Source organism: Vipera berus, assembly GCF_964194415.1.
Source record: "Vipera berus genome assembly, chromosome: 2".
Classification (NCBI taxonomy): domain Eukaryota; kingdom Metazoa; phylum Chordata; class Lepidosauria; order Squamata; family Viperidae; genus Vipera; species Vipera berus.
Window position 1 is genome coordinate 262,949,753 of NC_138203.1, and position 18,584 is coordinate 262,968,336.

The following is an 18,584-nucleotide window of genomic DNA, read 5'->3' on the forward strand; positions in this document are numbered from 1 at the left end:
ATTGCAATAGCCAGAACGCTAAGGAATCACTTATTGGGTTCCCCTTGCTCAGCGCCATTGTAATTTCAGTTACTGAATGAGTGGTGAAAACCCGAGGACTACCTGTAATACTTTTGCAGATAGCCTGGACTAGAAGCAGTTTCTGGTCTAGACAACTGGCACCAAGTAACAATTACGAGGGGGGAGGAATAACAAGTCTTATGCTTTTAGTTCTTTGCAAAGGACTATGAGAGAAAGATGTAGATATCTGGAAGAAGATCCAACTGGAAACAAAAACTGGAAAAGTTCTATGTTTCAGGTCAGGGGTCTTCTTCCCTCAAGACGACGCTATAGGGCAGGGGTGTCAAACTCAATTTCACTGAGGGCCGCATCAGCATTGCAGTTGCCCTCAGGGGGCCGGGTGGGTGTGGTCTGGGTGGGCGTGGCCTACTGGGTGTGGCTAAGTGCATATGGCCTACTGGGTGGGCATGGCCAGCTCTACATCGTTCGCATCAAGGGTGCCTATGGGGGTCTGGGCAGGAGTGGGACAGATCTGAGGGTCTTGCGTGCCTGGCTGAGAAATTCTGGCAGTTGAAGTCCACAAGTCATAAAAGGGCCAAGTTTGAAGACCCCTGCTGTATTACTATGATACTCCTCATGTTTCTTATTACCTATCCTTATCTTCTTATGACTATAACTTTGCTACTTGTATCTTACAATATAGTATCCTAGTACGATTTATGTTGTTTGCTTAGCTAGTACTCTATGACTACCAACTAAGTGTTGCATCTAATGATTTATGATGAAGTGTTGAATTTCATGATTTATGGTGAATGTATTTCATATGTATATGTTGTATATGATCATTTATTTTATTTATTTTTATTTTATTGGATTTATATACTGCCCTTTCCCGAAGGACTCAGGGCGGTTTACAGGGTACTTAAAACACTGATACAAAAAATTTAAAACAATTAAAAAGAATTAAATTTAATCCCTGAAAAAATATAAAAACCCCAATTAAAAACTCTCAGCCTGGGCCGGGGAGCTCGAAGAGCCAGGTCTTCAGGTCCCGGCGAAATGAACGAAGGTCGGGGGTGGTCCTAAGCTCCGCGGGCAGCTGGTTCCAGAGGGCAGGCGCACCCACAGAGAAGGCCCTCCCCTTGGGTGTTACCCGCTGGCAATCTTTAACTGGCGGCACCCTGAGAAGGCCCTCCCTGTGGGAGCGCACTGGACGAAGGGAACTTGATGCCGGCAGCAGGTGTTCCCTCAGATATCCCGGACCCAAGCCATTAAGGGCTTTATAGGTCATCAGCAGCACCTTGAATCTCATGATTATTACTATTATTTGTATGTACACTGAGAGCTTATACACTAGAGACAAGTTCCTTGTGTGACCAACCATACTTGGCCAATTAAGAATTCTATTCTATTCTATTCTATTCTATTCTATTCTATTCTATTCTATTCTATTCTATTCTATTCTATTCTATTCTATTCTATTCTATTCTATTCTATTCTATTCTATTCTATTCTATTCTATTCTATTCTATTCTTTTTATATATATTTAATGATTTTTTACAGTAACAATCTTTTTTGCTTATTAAGTAACATGTTGTCTGGGTTCACATATTTAACAATGATTAATAGTAATTAATTTCTGTAATTCCATAATTAACATGTTAGATAGTAATATACTTCCTTGATCCTCTTTCCTTCTAGTAACGTTCTCATTTTACCAACATTAAGCAAATAAAGTTCTTGATACTATCGATACATACAGAATTAGATATAGTGTTTATAGAAATAACAATAATATCAGTATATAACATCTTTTCTAACCAGCTTATATTTCAGTTGTATTTGCAATTAAGGTCATCTTATTGCTCAATGTAGATCCTGTTTTTCAAGCTCTTATTTAAATTTAGTTTCCCATCAGTATTCAACCTATTCTATTCTATTCTATTCTATTCTATTCTATTCTATTCTATTCTATTCTATTCTATTCTATTCTATTCTATTCTATTCTATTCTATTCTATTCTATTCTATTCTATTCAATGCCCATGGATATTTCTTTCGTACACATGACTTTGTTCAGGCTGATACTCATTCTTGCTTCAGTTCTCCCACTGCAAGATTAGGACTATGAAAAGTGGCATTGTTACTACCATAGCTTAGTAACTGACTGGTTTCATACAATATGCACAATGCCATACCTGGATAACTCATTCTGTATTCATACAACAGCTTATACCCAGGTGAACCATGTTGTGGCTTAATGTTACAGTCTGATTGACACAATATGCTAAGATGAGGGCTGCATCCTCACAACATACCAAACCACAATGTGTGCAGTTTGGTCCAATGCTAACCTTTGTACTTCAGAAGAGGATAATAATAGATGACAGGGACCCATCCTACCCAAGATCACATGCTCTAATTGGCACTTAATCTGGGATCCTGATTAAATGACCTGATCTTGCAAAATATGTAGCATTTTTATTTCTTTACCAAAAAATTTAATTAATAAAATTGGTTACTTTTGTTCCTGCCAGATACACTTACCTGGCCTGTTCTGCTTTGGTCAGTAAATCCCTAGCAAGGGTCAGGTTTTGCACTGTGCAGTTCAGGATAACATCCACTCTGTTAAGCTGGCTGATTCTGTCCCAGATTTCCTTAATCAGACTGTCGATCTGACTCTGGCTGATGGGCTGGGGGATGTTCAGGACCTGTTGAGCCACCAGCTCAATGCTCTCTGGATCGGCACCTTCCTCTAGGGAGACATGCACAGGTTCTTGATGTCCACAAACCTGAAACAGTCCGTTCTGCTTCCCAGTCACCAGCTTAGCCCTCTATTCCCTCCCAACAAACCAATTATTACAATATAAACTATAATGTATTGTGGCTTTTACTTGAACTGTTTTCACCTGTCTTTTGAATGCTGCTTAAGATTGCTTAATTAGGGTGTCTGTGTAACAGTCACTGACTGCCCAAACATGCAGTCTCCAGGACGATCATTGGTTGGATCTGGGGTGGGAATAGGTTCCTTTAAACCTATTGGCCGCCGCCTAGTGGCCAACCGTATAAGTAGCTGCGCAGAAGCCTCTGGTTCAGTTCTGTTCCTGTTACTTCAATAAAAGCAATGTTCCTGTTTGAGCCCTCTCGTCTCGCCTCCTGCTTCCAAAGAACCCACTACACAACATTAACATTGTCAGAACACAACATACTCCCATTAATAACATCCATATTTCCCTTCCTGCATAGGACAAGAATAGAGGGAGATCCAAACTCAAAAGAAGGAGGGATTTCTTGAATGTGAGAATCCCTGGAATCATGGGAGCTCCAGCACTGGAAATTTTCAAGTAAAGGTTGGATAGCCACGTGTCTGGGAGAACATGAGGATTCCTGCCCTGGGCGGAGGACTAGATTAGCAAATCTCCAATATTTCTTCCAACCCTATGATTCTACGAATGTAGGACTTATATCTTATTAAGGCAGCATGAGGATATGTTCACTTTTAGACATGCTTTACTTCAAGTTCAGTGTGAGCAATGCTCTGGTACCTGCTAGGAAGTCTTTTATCTTCTGGATGAATTTCCTCAGCGTGGCTGTGGATTTCTGCACCTGGTTCCAAGCTCCTTGAGCGTGGTCCAAGGTGTCCTGAGCACGGTTCCTGGCATCCTGTGCCAGGTTCTGGACTTCTTGCACCTAGAATGGAAGCTTCAGCTTAGTATTTCTCAGGGGCATCTAGTAGGGGCATCAAAGAAACGGTGACGTGACCATCCAATGCATGTAAGGCTGGCTTTGTCTGAACAGTGCTAAATACTATCTTGATTTTTTTTTCAATTCAACCAGTGCACTATTCCATAGTCTAGTTTTTTGTTTTTGTTTTTGACACTTTTGTGATTAAACATCGCAACTCTTCACAACAGGAGAAGTACCCTGACTTTTAAGGAAGAAAGTTTATTTACTTATTTATTTTTATCCCACCTTTAATATTTTTACAAATAATACAAGGCAGCAAACATACTAATAATCCTCCCCTATTTGCCCCACTACAACAACCTTGTGAAGTTGGGGTTGAGCTGAGGGAGAACGACAGGCCCAAAATCACCCAGCAGGCTTTCATGCCTCAGGCAAGAGTAGAACTTCCTGGTTTTTTACCCTGGTACTGAACTGGCTTTCAAAATAAATGTTCAGCCTTTATTATTCAATTTCTCTCACTATAGGTCAGGGGTCTTCAAACATGGCCCTTTTATGACTTGTGGACTTCAACTCCCAGAATTCCTCAGCCAGGCACGCTGGCTGAGGCATTCTGGGAGCTGAAGTCCACAAGTCATAAAAGGGACAAGTTTGAAGACCCCTGACCTATAGGTAGTCCTTGACTTGCTATTGAAATGGAGCCTGGAATTTCCATCATAAATCATGATGGTCGTAAGTCAAGGCACCCATGTGACTGGATTTTATGACTTTTTTGCCGTGATGGTTAAGCGAATGCTGTCATTAAGCAAATCCATTTATTCCAATGGGTGGTTTATGACAGAAACTGGCTGAAAAGCAAAAAGAGGCAAAAAATACCATAAATCATGACCACATCACCACAGAAATATTGCAACTGGTCATAAAGGTGAGCCAATTGTTATGCTCCCAAAATGCAGTCAGATTACCATTCTGTGATTACAACAGGGCCATGAGTAGTTTTTGAGTGGGTCCATTGCAACTTTGAACAGTCACTAAGGATTACCTGAAGATTTTTTTAAAAAAATATTTCTTTTAATTGAAGTTTAAAACTACAAATAAAAAAAAACTAATAAAAGTTAAGGAAAATGTAAAAAAAGAAAAAAATAGTGCAAAAAAGAGAAAAAAGGGGGAAAGGGAAAAATCTATATATAAAAAAGCAGATAAGCAGCAATAAAAAGAAATACAGACATTACTTTCATTAAGACGTGCTGCACAAGCATTTTCAATCTCAGCACCTTCTCTAATATTTCAACCATCTCTTCATCCTATATCTCATTTTTTATCAAACTCTCACACTAATACATGAAAGTTTACAAATCGTGCATTTGTAGCCTTTCTATCTTTTTTCTATTTCTTCTTCTTTTTTTTAAACTAGAGAAAAAAAGTGATAAAGAGAGAAAGATGAAATAGCCACCAAATAAAATCTGATGCTTAGTGATAGGAGCATTTCTGTCAAAAAAGATTTTTTTTTTGTGATGTTGCTTCAGATTTAGTCTCTAAAGACCGAAAAATGGCAAGCAGTCTCTGGAGATTTACTGTTTTCCCACTGAGGCGATAACCTTGGCTTATCTCATGAAAAGCTAAGCAGGGCTGGCCTGGTTATAATTTTGAATGGGAAACCATCAGGACAACTCAGGGCTACAGACTCTAGACTGTGAAGCTGAAAACAATATTCCAGAAGGAGACGAACGGCAAACCATTTTCACTTGGCTGCCAAGAACTCTACCCTACCTAGGTGTGTCACAAAGACACCAGGAATTGAAGGTGGCTGAAGGGAGACTTTTGTTTAAGGCATTCCTGGGGACAGGAGGAGTTAAAATCATTAGGCAGCATGTGTGAATGGGCTGCTAACACAATAATCAGAATACTTACCAAATTAAGGCTTAATATCTTCTGCAAAAAAGTACCATTTAAAGGCATAGATACTGTGTATTGTTTTTTATAAGTCACTTAGATATTTTTTTAATTGATCTGGTGTAAAAAATGTGGTAGAATCTGGAGCCAAGTCCAGGGGAAGAGTGAAAAGGCTGGCTAGCCTTGAATCATCTAATGGGGAGAAAGCTGTGGAAAGCAGGCCCTCCCTAAACCTTGCATTGCTTCTCTAGTACAGAGCTTTTCAACCAGTGGTATGGGTACCACCTGTGGTACATGGGCACCTGGCAGGTGGTACGCGACCATCCTAGAAAAGTGGTAGCGGTGGAGGAGAATGAGCTGAACCGGTGGCAGCATCGCACAAGCCTGAGCGAGAGACGGCTGGAGCTGCAGGGCTGTCAGGGCTCAGCGGAAGCGCCAGGATCAGCGCCAGTCTCCAGCTGGAGCTCAGCACTGATCCTGGCACTCCTGAGCCCAGAAGAAGTGCCAATCAGCTGGAATGTTGCAGCATCTCCAGGGTCTTGTGATTTACATTCAGATGCTTGGCAACTGATTCATATTTATGACAGTCACAGTGTCCCAGGGTCATGTGAAGTGACCAATACCTGCTGTAACCACCCAGCGGGGGAGGAATAAAAACCAAACACCCCCCCACACCTCACCCCCTCTGCCAATCCTCAATAGAAATGCTCACAACAATGAAAATCTCGGACAGGAGGAAGAATGCCGCTGGATAAGCAGGCAGGTGTCTTGCTTGGCTGTGGCTTGGGGGGGCACTTTTTTCAGTGCCATTGTAACTTTGAACGGTCACTAAGTGAACTGTTGTAAGTCGAGGATTACCTGTACTTCATCACTTTTTTCCTTTTTTTGGTCATCGAGTTTTTGACACCTTGCTAGGTGACTGGTGGTACTCGGATGTTGCCATATCCTAAAAGTGGTACAGTGGGTGAAAAGGTTGAAAATCCCTGCTCTAGTAGTTTCTATAGTGAATGCCGAATCACCTCATGGTGACACAGGTGGCAAACAAATTTAATAAAAAAAATTAATAAATTAGTCTGGTAAGTGTCAACTCTACAAATGATTAGAGCTGCAGCCATTTTTCCTACTCATTTTCGGTTGTCACGCAGAACGGAGGGAGGGGGAGTTGTCCAGGTGCTTTGCTAGTCAAAATAATCTTTTCTCCCATGGGAACCAAGGTCATCGGCTGTTCCCGAGACTGCAGGCTGGGCGTTGCATAAAAAGCCCGCAGAAAAGATGTATTGGGGAACGTAGTTGCTTGCATAGTTTTAGGGGTGGGATTTTTAAACTTTGTATTGGGGAATTGTTACGTGTAGCTCCAGACTTGGTTTCACTTTTGACGTACCGATACTTTGTAACTACTAATAAACATGTTCGTTGAGGAATTTGCAAGCCTCGGAGTTCTGCTTTATTCGTCTTCGTCTGTCAGAACCATGACAGTAAGATTCCTATCAATTAGGCAAGTAGCAATAAGCACACCATTCTGATCAGCTCCCTGTGTGTCATCCTGGTTCTTTACACCTTGCAAAACCCTTAATACATACATATATACATGCTTTAATCAACTAAGAAACATGATGTCCAATTTAACAGCAGTATGCTTCTATTCAATTGTACCTTGTTAACAATGGTGATCAGCTGACCTGCTGTGGTCTCCAGCTGCTGTGAAAGGTTCTGGGCAGAATGGAGGGCCTTGATGGACACAGGAAGAGCTCCAGTACAACGAGGACCTCCACAGTGCCTTTGACCAGAACTGTCCTTACAGGAAGCTCCTCCACAAGGAGCTTTTTCACAGACCTCTTCTCCAGAACCGCCGCAGATCTAGAAAAACACCACAAACAAAGATTATCCAGTGAAAACAGATCTCTGATGAGCTGTTAACCTCATCAATAGACCAGGAATGAAAATACTGGATTCAGGAGCACAGAGCAGGAAAGGAAAATAAATTCAATTTGCATTGGACTGCAATTTGCATTTTTCCAAATTTTGCCAATATAATTCCTATTAAAAAATAATACATTAGGGTAAAATCTCAGCAAAATACAAATTGCCATATATAAACATTTACTGTGCTTCCCCCAAAATAAGACCCAACTGGAAAATAAGTCCTAGCATGATTTTTCAGGACATCGTAATATAAGCGACATCCCAAAAATAAGCCCCAGTTAAGCCAGACAGACACATTTAGTACCATATTTCCCTGAATATAAGCCCTAACTGGAAAATAAGCCCTAATGCGTCTTTTGGAGCAAAAATTAATATAATTTATTTTCAGGGAAACACAGTATTACATTACGGAATGTGGTGGAATGTAATATCGATTCCCAGGAGGGGAGGGCTGCTTTCCAGAGGGCAAAGGGGAGCAGAGCTTGGAAAATTTGCTCAGCAGGAAGAGAGTTAAAACTAGCTCCAGGAGTATAATTTATAGTTATATGTGTTGTGTACTGGGTTTTTTGCAGCAAGCAGGAGACGAGGCGAGAGAGTTCAGGCAGGAACATGCTTTATTGAATAACAGGAACTGAACTAGTAACCAAGGCTTCTACGGAGCTATTTATACTGCTGGCCACTAGGCGGCGGCCAATAGGTTTGAAGGAGCCTATTGCCACCGTAGAGCCAACCAATGGTGGTCCTGGAGACTGCTTGTCTGAGGAGCCAGCGACCTTTACCCAACTCCCTGATTAAGCAATCTCAAACAGCATTCAAAGACACGTGGTACAGTTCAAGTAAAACAGGCCCAATACATTACAATATGTATATATAGTTATGTAAATAGTTGCTTTAGTCTGGCAAGATTCTGTCTATAGGTGAAGAATAATAAAGGAAACTACTCAGAAGCATCTCCACATGTTCTTGGTTTTGGGGGCCTGACAGGAAATATTTTTTAAAAAATTGTGTATATTAGACACCATTGCAAAGAAAATGTGCCTGTTTAGAGACATATATACCAAAACCATACACGTTTTAATGACCATTCTTACAGAAAAGTTCTCCAATTCAACCTAGTAAATCTGGCTGATTTGCAAAAATCAGGAACTGGTGTGTGTGTGGGGGGAAACAACTTCTCAGAACTGACAAGCTTGCAGAACCGGGATTGGCACATTGGTCCATCTGTGGTCTAACCATAAGGCAGTTTGGTCAGGGCTACCATTTCCATCTCCAGCAAACTTCTCTCTGTTTCTCCCATTGCTATTCCTTCCCTCCTTCGGAACTTACTTTCTGGTTGATCCTGTTCAGGTGGAGGGCATCGACTTTTCGTTGGATGTTAGTCAGAGTCCTTTGGCGAGTAGCTGCCCTCTTGCGAAAAGCCTCTCCTCTTTGTCTCAACAGCTCGACTGTGACCTGCCGGGTATGTTTGGCTTGGACCACGGGACTTTGACGCCCTCGAACGGAGGCGTTGGCCTGCCTCAAGGCCTGTTCTGACTGCTGGAAGTACTCCACGATGCTACGGAAAGACTCTGCCAGCACAGGAAAAACAGGGGCTATCAAGAAAGGGACTTTTCTTTGAACATGACGTGTGGATGCTCCTTTTATGTAACATGGCAACTACATTCCTTACCACTGAAGCTGGCATTTACTATCTTCCCCAGCTGACTTCTAAGGAAGTTGACTGTTTGGTTCAGTTCGTCTACTTCTTCATTCAATACATTGAGGTGGCCCCTCTGCTCTGTCACTTTCCATTCAGTGCTATCCAGGCATGAGTCTGTATCTTGCAGGTAGTCCCATAGCTTATCCATGTCTGCCCTAGAGAAGGAGGGTAACATATAAGCCAGTGGTTCCCAAATTTTTCTATACCCCGCCCCTCTAGAACGCTTCTGATATATTCTCACACCCCTTACAAAAGTTCAAAATGAATTATGCATATACACTATAATTTTGAAACTTCTAAACCCAAGTTTTCGCACCCCCTGGAATATCGTCTCGCACCCCCAGTTGGGAACCCCTGATATAAGGGTTCAGGTCCCTCTCCGCCATATGCTTTTTGGCCAAGATGTTCCTTGCCATAAAGGTAGGATATACAGATAGTCTTTGACCTACAACCATAACTGAGCCCAAAATTTCAGTTGCTAAGCGAGACAGTTCTTAACTGAGTTTCGCCTCATTTTACCATCTTCCTTGCCACAGATGTTAAGGGAATCATTGCAGCTCTTAAGTTAGTAACACGATTGTTAACTAAATCCGGCTTCCCCGTTGACTTTGCTTGTCGAGAGGTTGCAAAAATTGATCACATTTATTTATTAATTATATTTTTATACCGCCCTTCTCCCGAAGGACTCAGGGCGGTGTACAGGGCAATAAATACAAAACAGGATACAAAAGTTAAAAACGATTAAATAAATGCCCAAGGTTAAAACAATAATTAAAACGTATTTAAAACCCCAACCCTAACCCATCAGACCAGGTCAGACTGCTCAAATAGATACGTTTTTAGATCGCGCCGGAAGGAGCGAAGGTCGGGGGCCGTCCGGAGCTCAACCGGCAAGCGGTTCCATAGGTCTGGCGCGCCCACAGAGAACGCTCTCCCCCTGGGGGCCACCAATCGACATTCTTTGATCGGAGGCACCCTGAGGAGGCCCTCTCTGTGGGAGCGCACTGGACGGAGGGAAGTTGACGCCGGCCGCAGGTGTTGCCGTAGGTAATCCGGACCCATGCCATGTAGGGCTTTGTAAGTCATTACTAACACCTTGAATCTCACCCGGAGGGCAACCGGCAGCCAATGCAGCTCGCGGAGCAAAGGTGTAGCATGGGAGTATCGGGAAACCCCCAGCACAACTCGCGCGGCTGCATTCTGCACCAGTTGGAGCCTCCGAGTGGACTTCAAGGGCAGCCCCATGTAGAGAGCATTACAGTAGTCTAGACGAGAAGTCACGAGCGCATGAGTGACTGTACGCAAGGCATCCCGGTCTAGATAGGGTCACAACTGGCGCACCAGGCGCACCAGGCGAACCTGGGCAAAGGCCCCCCTAGTCACAGCTCCGATATGCTCTTCTAAAGAGAGCTGTGAATCTAGAAGGACCCCCAAGTTGCGCGCCCTATCTACGGGGGGTAATAGCTCATGTAGCTATCATAAATACACAGCTATCATAAATAGCTCATGTACCCATCATAAATACACACCAGTTGCCAAGCATCTGAATTTTAATCACATAACCATGGGGATGCGGCAACGGTCGTAACTATGAAAAACAGTGACTTTTTCAGTGCCGTTGTAACTTTGAATAGTTCTAAGTCAAGGACTGTGTGTAAATGAGATGCAGAGGCAAAATAACTCAGTGGTCAGTATTCCCCTTATGGGAGATACTCTTCTGCATTAAAAATTTCAAAATTAAATTCAGCAAGATTTGAAAAAGAAAAATAAGGAAAGCTGTATTTTAAGATAATCAAACAAAACCAAATTAGTGAAAATTAGCTACATGTAAATGATACAATCATGAATAGGAGAGGGGACTTGCAGCAAGGGGTGGAGACAGTGGTGGGATTCAAATACCTGAACAACCTGTTCTCTGCATGGACGCCACTTCCAGAAGTCTGCTCTGAGCTGGGGAGGCCTCCCAGGCCCAGAACGGCCCACCGGAAGTGCGTGGATGTCACTTTTGGTGGGCCAATTTGAGCCTGGAAGGCCTCTCCAGCTCAGAACAAACTTTGAATGAACCTTTATTGTCAAAGTACAACCATGTATACATTGAGATTGGCTGAGCCTCCCTTCGTGCTCCCCCCCACAACTCACAGTGACAACAAACCCTCCATCTTATTACACCATGTGAGCTAATTGCACAACACACCGGCCTCGCAAGTCAGTCACACATAAAATTATAAAATTATGTCCCGTTCAAGAGCCTGACAGCCCATGGACAGAAGCTGTTCTTCAGCCTGTTGGTACAGCTGGCTATACTCCTATATCTCCTACCCGATGGTAGGAGAGTAAAGAGATACCGACCAGGGTGTGAGTCGTCCCTGAGAATTTTCCTCACTCTTCCAAGACAGCGGGCCCTGGCGATGTCATCCAGTGGTATCAGGGGACAGCCCACGATGTCTTGTGCTGTGCTCACCACCCTCTGTAATACTTTCCTATCCGCGGCTGACAGGCCAGCATACCAAGCCACAATACAGTGCGAGAGGATGCTCTCTATAGTAGACTGGTAAAAGAGGGTCATTAGCCGTTGTTTTACCCTGTTCTTCTGCAAGACCCTGAGGAAGTGGAGTCTCTGTTGGGTCTTTCTGGCCACCTGGGTTGTATTAACTTTCCAGGTAAGATCTTCACAGAGGTAGATTCCCAGAAATTTAAAGGAGGAAACTCTCTCCACACAGCCCCCCCCCGATGTAAAGTGAGGCAGGTTCCTCTTTTTTCCTCCGGAAGTCTAGCACCAACTCTTTCGTCTTGCCGATGTTCAGGTGCACGTTGTTCTTGGAACACCATATGGATAGTTTTTATGTCATGGCATCCGGCCCTCTCAATTCCTGGCAAATAGATGGGGAAGAAATGGAAGTAGTGGCATTTTATTTTCCTGGGCTCCAAGATCACTGCAGATGGGGACTGTAACCAAGAAATTAAAAGACGCTTGCTCCTCGGGAGGAAAGCCATGGCAAATCTAGACAGCACACTAAAGAGCAGAGACATCACCCTGTCAACAAAAGTGCGTATAGTCAAGGCTATGGTCTTCCCAGTTTCAATGCATGGCAGTGAAAGTTGGACCATAAAAAAGGCTGAGCGCCAATGAATTGAGGCCTTTGAATTGTGGTGCTGGAGAAGACTCCTGCGAGTCCCTTGGACTGCAAGGAGATCAAACCGGTCAGTCCTAGAGGAGATCAACCCTGACTGCTCTTTAGAAGGCCAGATCTTGAAGTTGAAACTCAAATACTTTGGCCACCTAATGAGAAAGAAGGACTCACTGGAGAAGAGCCTAATGCTGGGAAAGATTGAGGGGAATAGAAGAAGGGGACGACAGAGAATGAGGTGGCTAGATGGAGTCACTGAAGCAGTAGGTGTGAGCCTCAATGGACTCCAGAAGATGGTAGAGGACAGGAAGGCCTGGAGGAACGTTGTCTATGGTGTCGCGATGGGTCGGACACGACTTCGCAGCTAACAACAACAACAATGTCATGGTCATTAAATGAATCAGCTGTGGTCATTAAGTGAATCTGGCATTTTTAGTCCTTTACCTATCATGATTTTTTTTTTGCCTAGAAGTCTGGGTGAAGCAGTTGTACAGAGATTTCATTAAGATGATCCTAAGCCTTACTTTCCTCAGATGATGATGATGATGATAATAATAATAATAATAATAATAAGTTGGAAGGGACCTTGGAGGTCATCTAGTCCAACCCCCTGCTCAAGCAGGAAACCCTATACCATATCAGGCAAATGGCTGTCCAGTCTCCTCTTAAAAACTTCCAGTGTTGGAGCATTCACAGCTTCTAGAGGCAGGTTGTTCCACTGGTTAATTGTTCTAACTGTCAGGAAGTTTCTCCTTAGTTCTACATTGCTTTTTCTCTTTGGTTACTTTCCATCCATTGCTTCTTGTCCTGCCTTCGGGCGCCTTGGAGAATAGCTTGACTCCCTCTTCTTTGTGGCAGCCTGTTGTGGCTGTTGTGTTGTAACTTGAGGAGCTACCTGTACAGTGTAAGATCATGTATATGCATCATCATGGTTTCAATTATCTCATCAAATATGGCTGGGGAAGAAAACCAATGGAAGAGGAAGAGGAGGAGGAGGAGGAGGAGGAGGAGGAGGAGGAGGAGAAGAAGAAGAAGAAGAAGAAGAAGAAGAAGAAGAAGAAGAAGAAGAAGAAGAAGAAGAAGAAGAAGAAGAAGAAGAAGAAGAAGAAGAAGAGCCCATATCTCTATTGGCATACCTTGTATCTGTTAAGAGGTTGTTGAGCTGCTGCAGCATCGAACCACTCAAACTCTTTCCATCCATCAGAAGCTGTTCCACCCAAGCCAAGCTGCTCTCCAGGCTGCGTAGGCGGCTGTTGCTGGCTTCGGGTATGGGGCCACCTTCCTTCAGGGCCCGTACTCTATCCTGAAGCCTTTGCAGCTGCTCATTGAGCTGATTCAGCACCAGGTCCCACTGGCCAAAGCACGTATGGCAGGGGGTACAGTGGGGAAAGTTCTTCTGGAAGCCACGTCGGCACTGGTTACAGTTTCTCCCCGTAAAGCCACTCCGGCATAAACAATGTCCAGTGAGGCGGTCACACTGCGGGCTCTCTGAACCGATCGGGTCGCATTTACAAGCTGCGGAGAGCAAAGGCGGAGGTCACATCCAAGAAAAGTAAATAAGCTAATAATAAAGATTATGAACCAACAAACAGACATAAGCAGAGAAGATGTCAACGCACGGAGACCCTTTAGTTCACCTGCAAAGGTATACCAACTTTTCCAATTTCTCTCTGATCAACAGGGCTGACAGGATGAGGCCCATCACAATTTGTACAGAGGGGGAAGGGGTACGGAGCTGTTAAAATAAGGCACTGTCCCCCTTTGCACAGAGTTATAGGTAAACCTCAACTTACAACCATTCATTTAGTGACTGTTTGCAGTTACAACGATGCTGAAAAAATGACTTACGGCACCTCCTCATACTTATAACCACTGCAGCAACTCCACAGTCACGCAGTCAAAATTCTGGTGTGTGGCAATCAACATTTATTCATTTTATTTGCGTCCTTCCTAGCTGGCTTCCAGAGAAGCTAAGCCAGTTGGGGGGGAAATCAGCTTTGCTAAACGACCACATGATTCACCCCAATAACTGCAGTGATTTGATTTATCAACCGTGGCAAAGAAGGCTGTAAAACGGAGCATGGCTCATTTCACAACCACCTTGCTTAGCAACAGAAATTTTGGTCTCGACTGTGGTCATAAATTAAGGAATACTTCTATACCAGTTATTAAAAATGTCACCACTGATGGGTACGATCGTGTCCTTTTTGACAGGAAATATTAATCAGTGAGCCTTCTGCAAAGGAGAAGAGATTAGTTCAGTGAGGAAAAACAGGACAAAGTCCCTTGAATTTATCATGAGTAAAAAAATTCGTCATTAAAAAAGAAATGTAGGGGGAGTGATCTCTGCTCTGGGCAGAAACCTAAATAGATTTGGAGAACAGGGCTTGGTCTGTGTTATTTTTGGTTTTTTTATATATTCTGAGGAACCCTGACTGCCCCTGACCTACGCTCATTCCGCCGGGACCTGAAGACTTGGCTCTTTGAGCTCTCTGACCCAGGCTGAGAATTTTAACTGGGGTTTTATTTTCAGGGATAATTTAATCTTTTAATTCTCTTTTAACTTTGTATTTTATATTGATGTGATTTTAAAATGCCCTGTAAACCGCCCTGAGTCCTTCGGGAAAGGGCGGTATATAAATCTAATAAAATCTAAATCTAAAATCTAAACCCCTTCTCTCTTAATTGGTATATCTGGATTGTGTTCAGATCTGATACAAAGGTAAGCATCCGACAATTCAAAGAAGCATGGAGAGCAGTAGATGGTTAAAATAAACAAACAAATAGGCATCACTTTTACTCATTATTATAACTGCTACTACTACTAATCAGAATGGAGGTTCTGTACTAATCACAGTCCTAAAGCTCCCTTTGGTTCTGATCTGATTGGTATTATTATTATTATTATTATTATTTTTATTATTATTATTATTATTATTATTATTATTATTATTATTATTATTATTATTATTATTTTATTTATTTATTATTTTTTACCTTTTAGGTCAACTACTATATTACAGAATAGGTTTCATAGAGGAAGATACCAATTTGGCATCTTCCCAAATTTACAGCTTCAATTCTTTTTTTTCCTTTTTTTTAATCGTGAATGCAACATTTAAACCTGACGTTTAATTTAACAGAAATAAGTAACAATAAAGAAAATCAGGCACGGATACAAAAACAAGGGGGCATAAACAAGCAACTTGAAATATCATAAAACTAATATATATTCCGATACCTCATTACAAGCTTACAATTGTATGAGATATTTCACATTTTCATTTTTATGAGATATTTCCATTTTCTAGCTTTGATTAGAATCTAAGAGTTTTGATTCTAATAAGAATGACGGCAGATCTAATATACCAGATCAGGGAAAGCTAGTTTACGGACTTATTCTGAGGAATAAGTTATTCCCATGAAGAACAACTAACCCATCCATCCGACTCTTTAATCTCATAGGGTTTTCAATATGCTGTTCTGTGTGCACATTGTATGTGTTGGTAGAAAGTGCCTGATTACATTAGGATACTCATATTTACCTAAGCACTGCTCTTCTGGGTCGCCCCAATGATTTTCTTGGCAATGAGAACAGACACGACCTCCAAAACCTGGCTGGCAATGGCACTGGCCTGTAAACTGCGTAAAGAAAGAAAGAAAGAAAGAGAAAAAAAGGGGGGAGGGGGAGGGGAAACAATTTAGAAAGAGGGCAGTGAAATAGCAGCTGTTGTGATTCAGGGCCAGCCTGTGGGTCCGGCAGCCGGCTCGGATGTCTCGGATGACTCAGACGAGGGGGAGGAGGAGGGTGTTGAAGACGAACTTGCTGATGATGGCTTGGAGGCTTCGCAGAGCCCCCAGCCAGGGCCCTCTTCTCAGCTGCGCGAGCCCGACAGTGCGGATGATGATGACCCACAGCTGGCCCTGTTCAAGGACGCCCGACGCAGGAGGCAGTCAAGCAGGAACAAGCAGAGAAAGGCTGTGGGACTCCTCGGAAGGAGGCACAGGGAGGCCACGCCCTGAACTCTAATAAAAGGAGTGTTTGGGGAAGGGCTGGTTGCTGAAAGCAACCGCTCCGTTTGAGGATCACAGTTCCGGTGTTTTGTTTCTTGTTCTGTTGTTTTGCTTGTGAATTAAACTTGGCAGACGCCTTCCAGCCTCAGTTGTTTTCCAGTCTCTACCGTTTGTACAGGGGTTGCCTTTCTGCAAGGCCGGTAGTAGGCTGGTACAGAACAGCAGCAAACCCAAAGTCACCAGACCTGTTTGAGCACCTCTCACTTGGGTTTAACTTTCCAAAGTCTTAGTCCCTTACCATGTTGCAGTCTGAACGTAAGGAATGGGTTGGATCGCAGTTACACGGCTGGCAGCCCAGGTCGCTGCCAAAACCCCAGAAATTCTGGGCACATCTGTCGCAATTCTTTTCCACCACGTTGGCACGGCAGGGGCAATGGCCTGTAGTTGGATCGCAATGGCAGATGCCTTCAGAGCAGTGGGTGGGCAAAGTGCCCTGTTCATTACAAGTGCAGCCTGGGAGAAAGAGTAAGGATTAGCGTCAGTAAAGCAACATCCTGCCGGCCTGCCTGCCTGCCTGGCTCACAGCTTTTCCTATCAAGAATATTTTTTATTTTTTTTTGGAATCTACAAACAAAAATTTCCGTTTCGCCCTCCTGTGGGATCCAATTCATGATACTGCAGAATGTTTAGCATTTAAGAATTCCAGAAGGAATGCATTAAAATATCTTGATTTTGTTTCAGGTGCAGTTGTAAGAACCACGGGGGAATCTTTCACTGAAGTCTTTTTTTAGGGAAGACTCTTTTTTTTACCCCCTGAATCCAGTTTGGGAAAAGCCCTCAAACACCATTTTGCTAGCATGCAGCTCTGCCAAGATTTTTGGGTTAATATACACATCCATTTACATCCTGGCCTAGATGATTTTTTGAGGCTTCTCTGGATTAACCTATTAGCTGTTCAGGAGGAATGTTTTATAAGATGACCAGGCAAATATACATACACTAATTCAGATGGACAAATGCACAGTCTGTATTTGTGGTTTTGGAGGAAAGGAAGGCTGTTTGAAGGGGTGGGAAAGCACTGGAATCTCCTGTGGTTGGTGGGAGATGGAATTAATTCCATGCCTGTTAAATTCGGAGCAGAGACAAGGAGCCCAAACCAGCTTATTTCTTTTTCACAGAATCCAAGTAAAAATAGTTCAAAACACAAAATGCTGGGTGAAATTAAGAGAAAGCTGGGATGCCAATAAACATAGGGACAAGGGGCCAACAAGGCAAATTGATTTAAAGTGGATAAGACATTCTCTGATATAGAAGCTGTATGGTAAACAAGGCTAATACCAATATAAGTGGTTTCCAGTCCCAATGATTGTTCACAGAATTACTGACATGGAACGAGAACTGAAATGTTGGACAGAAATGTGATTTTTTTTAACCTAAATTCAAAAATAGATTAAGTAACTATTAGACTGAGATCGTATAAGATCTCCTGGGTTGAGCAGGGGAGTGGACTTGAGTACCTGCAAGGTTCCTTCCAGCCCTATGATTCTATGTTCAACCAGTGGTGGGATTCAAATAGGTGAACAACCGGTTCTCTGCGTAGATGCCATTTCCGGAAGTCCATTCTGGACCCGGGCAATAGAAAAATTAGCTACCGGTTCTACCGAACTGGTGCGAACTGGCTGAATCCCACCACTGCGTTCAACCCAATCTACTACATCAGATTGCTGCTGAAAAGATGAAATAATTCCCCCATGCACCGCCCTGAGGAAAAAAAAAAGGAAAGAGAGAAATGAAATGAAATGAAATAAAAAGTCTGATCGCGATCTCAGAGCTTCAAGGAGACCACCCAAAAGTCCTTTCTCATTCTCCAGCAGTAAATTTCTCCCCAGGATTGCAAGCTGGGTCAAATCATCTCACTCACGTCGGCAGCTCCGTTGAAAGGCATTGCCGTAGTAGCCAGGCTGACATTCGGCACAGTGGGGTCCATCAGTGTTGTAAAGGCAATGTAGACACTGGCCAGTATGCGGGTCACAGGCCTCAGGGTCACTGGGATCAATGTTATTGTTGCACTGACAAGGGCGGCAGGCACCACCTTCCTGCCCAGGGGTACCAAAATAGCCGGGGGAACAGCGATCACACCGTGGCCCTGTCAGAAAAAGAGCAAGTTATTAAAAAAAAATCTCTCCCTCTGCTACTTCGCAATCAGTCAATACTGCTGAATTTCTGAGAACTTTGGCAAAGGG

The 18,584-nt window shown here is 43.1% G+C and overlaps 1 protein-coding gene across 2 annotated transcripts in view; it reads right to left on the bottom strand.

Annotated features, from left to right (window-relative positions):
- LOC308663789 (laminin subunit beta-1-like) overlaps positions 1–18,584 on the bottom strand; it is an 88,087-nt gene that overhangs the window by 17,453 nt on the left and 52,050 nt on the right. For both annotated transcript variants that reach the window (XM_081320482.1, XM_081320483.1), the window contains 9 exons: positions 18,263–18,487; positions 16,640–16,854; positions 15,873–15,969; positions 13,464–13,842; positions 9,170–9,354; positions 8,827–9,068; positions 7,231–7,434; positions 3,546–3,690; positions 2,548–2,755 (listed from right to left, as the gene is read on the bottom strand). In XM_081320482.1, coding sequence (XP_081176608.1) covers positions 2,548–2,755; positions 3,546–3,690; positions 7,231–7,434; positions 8,827–9,068; positions 9,170–9,354; positions 13,464–13,842; positions 15,873–15,969; positions 16,640–16,854; positions 18,263–18,487 — 1,900 coding nt within the window. The remainder of the gene's footprint in view (positions 1–2,547; positions 2,756–3,545; positions 3,691–7,230; positions 7,435–8,826; positions 9,069–9,169; positions 9,355–13,463; positions 13,843–15,872; positions 15,970–16,639; positions 16,855–18,262; positions 18,488–18,584) is intronic.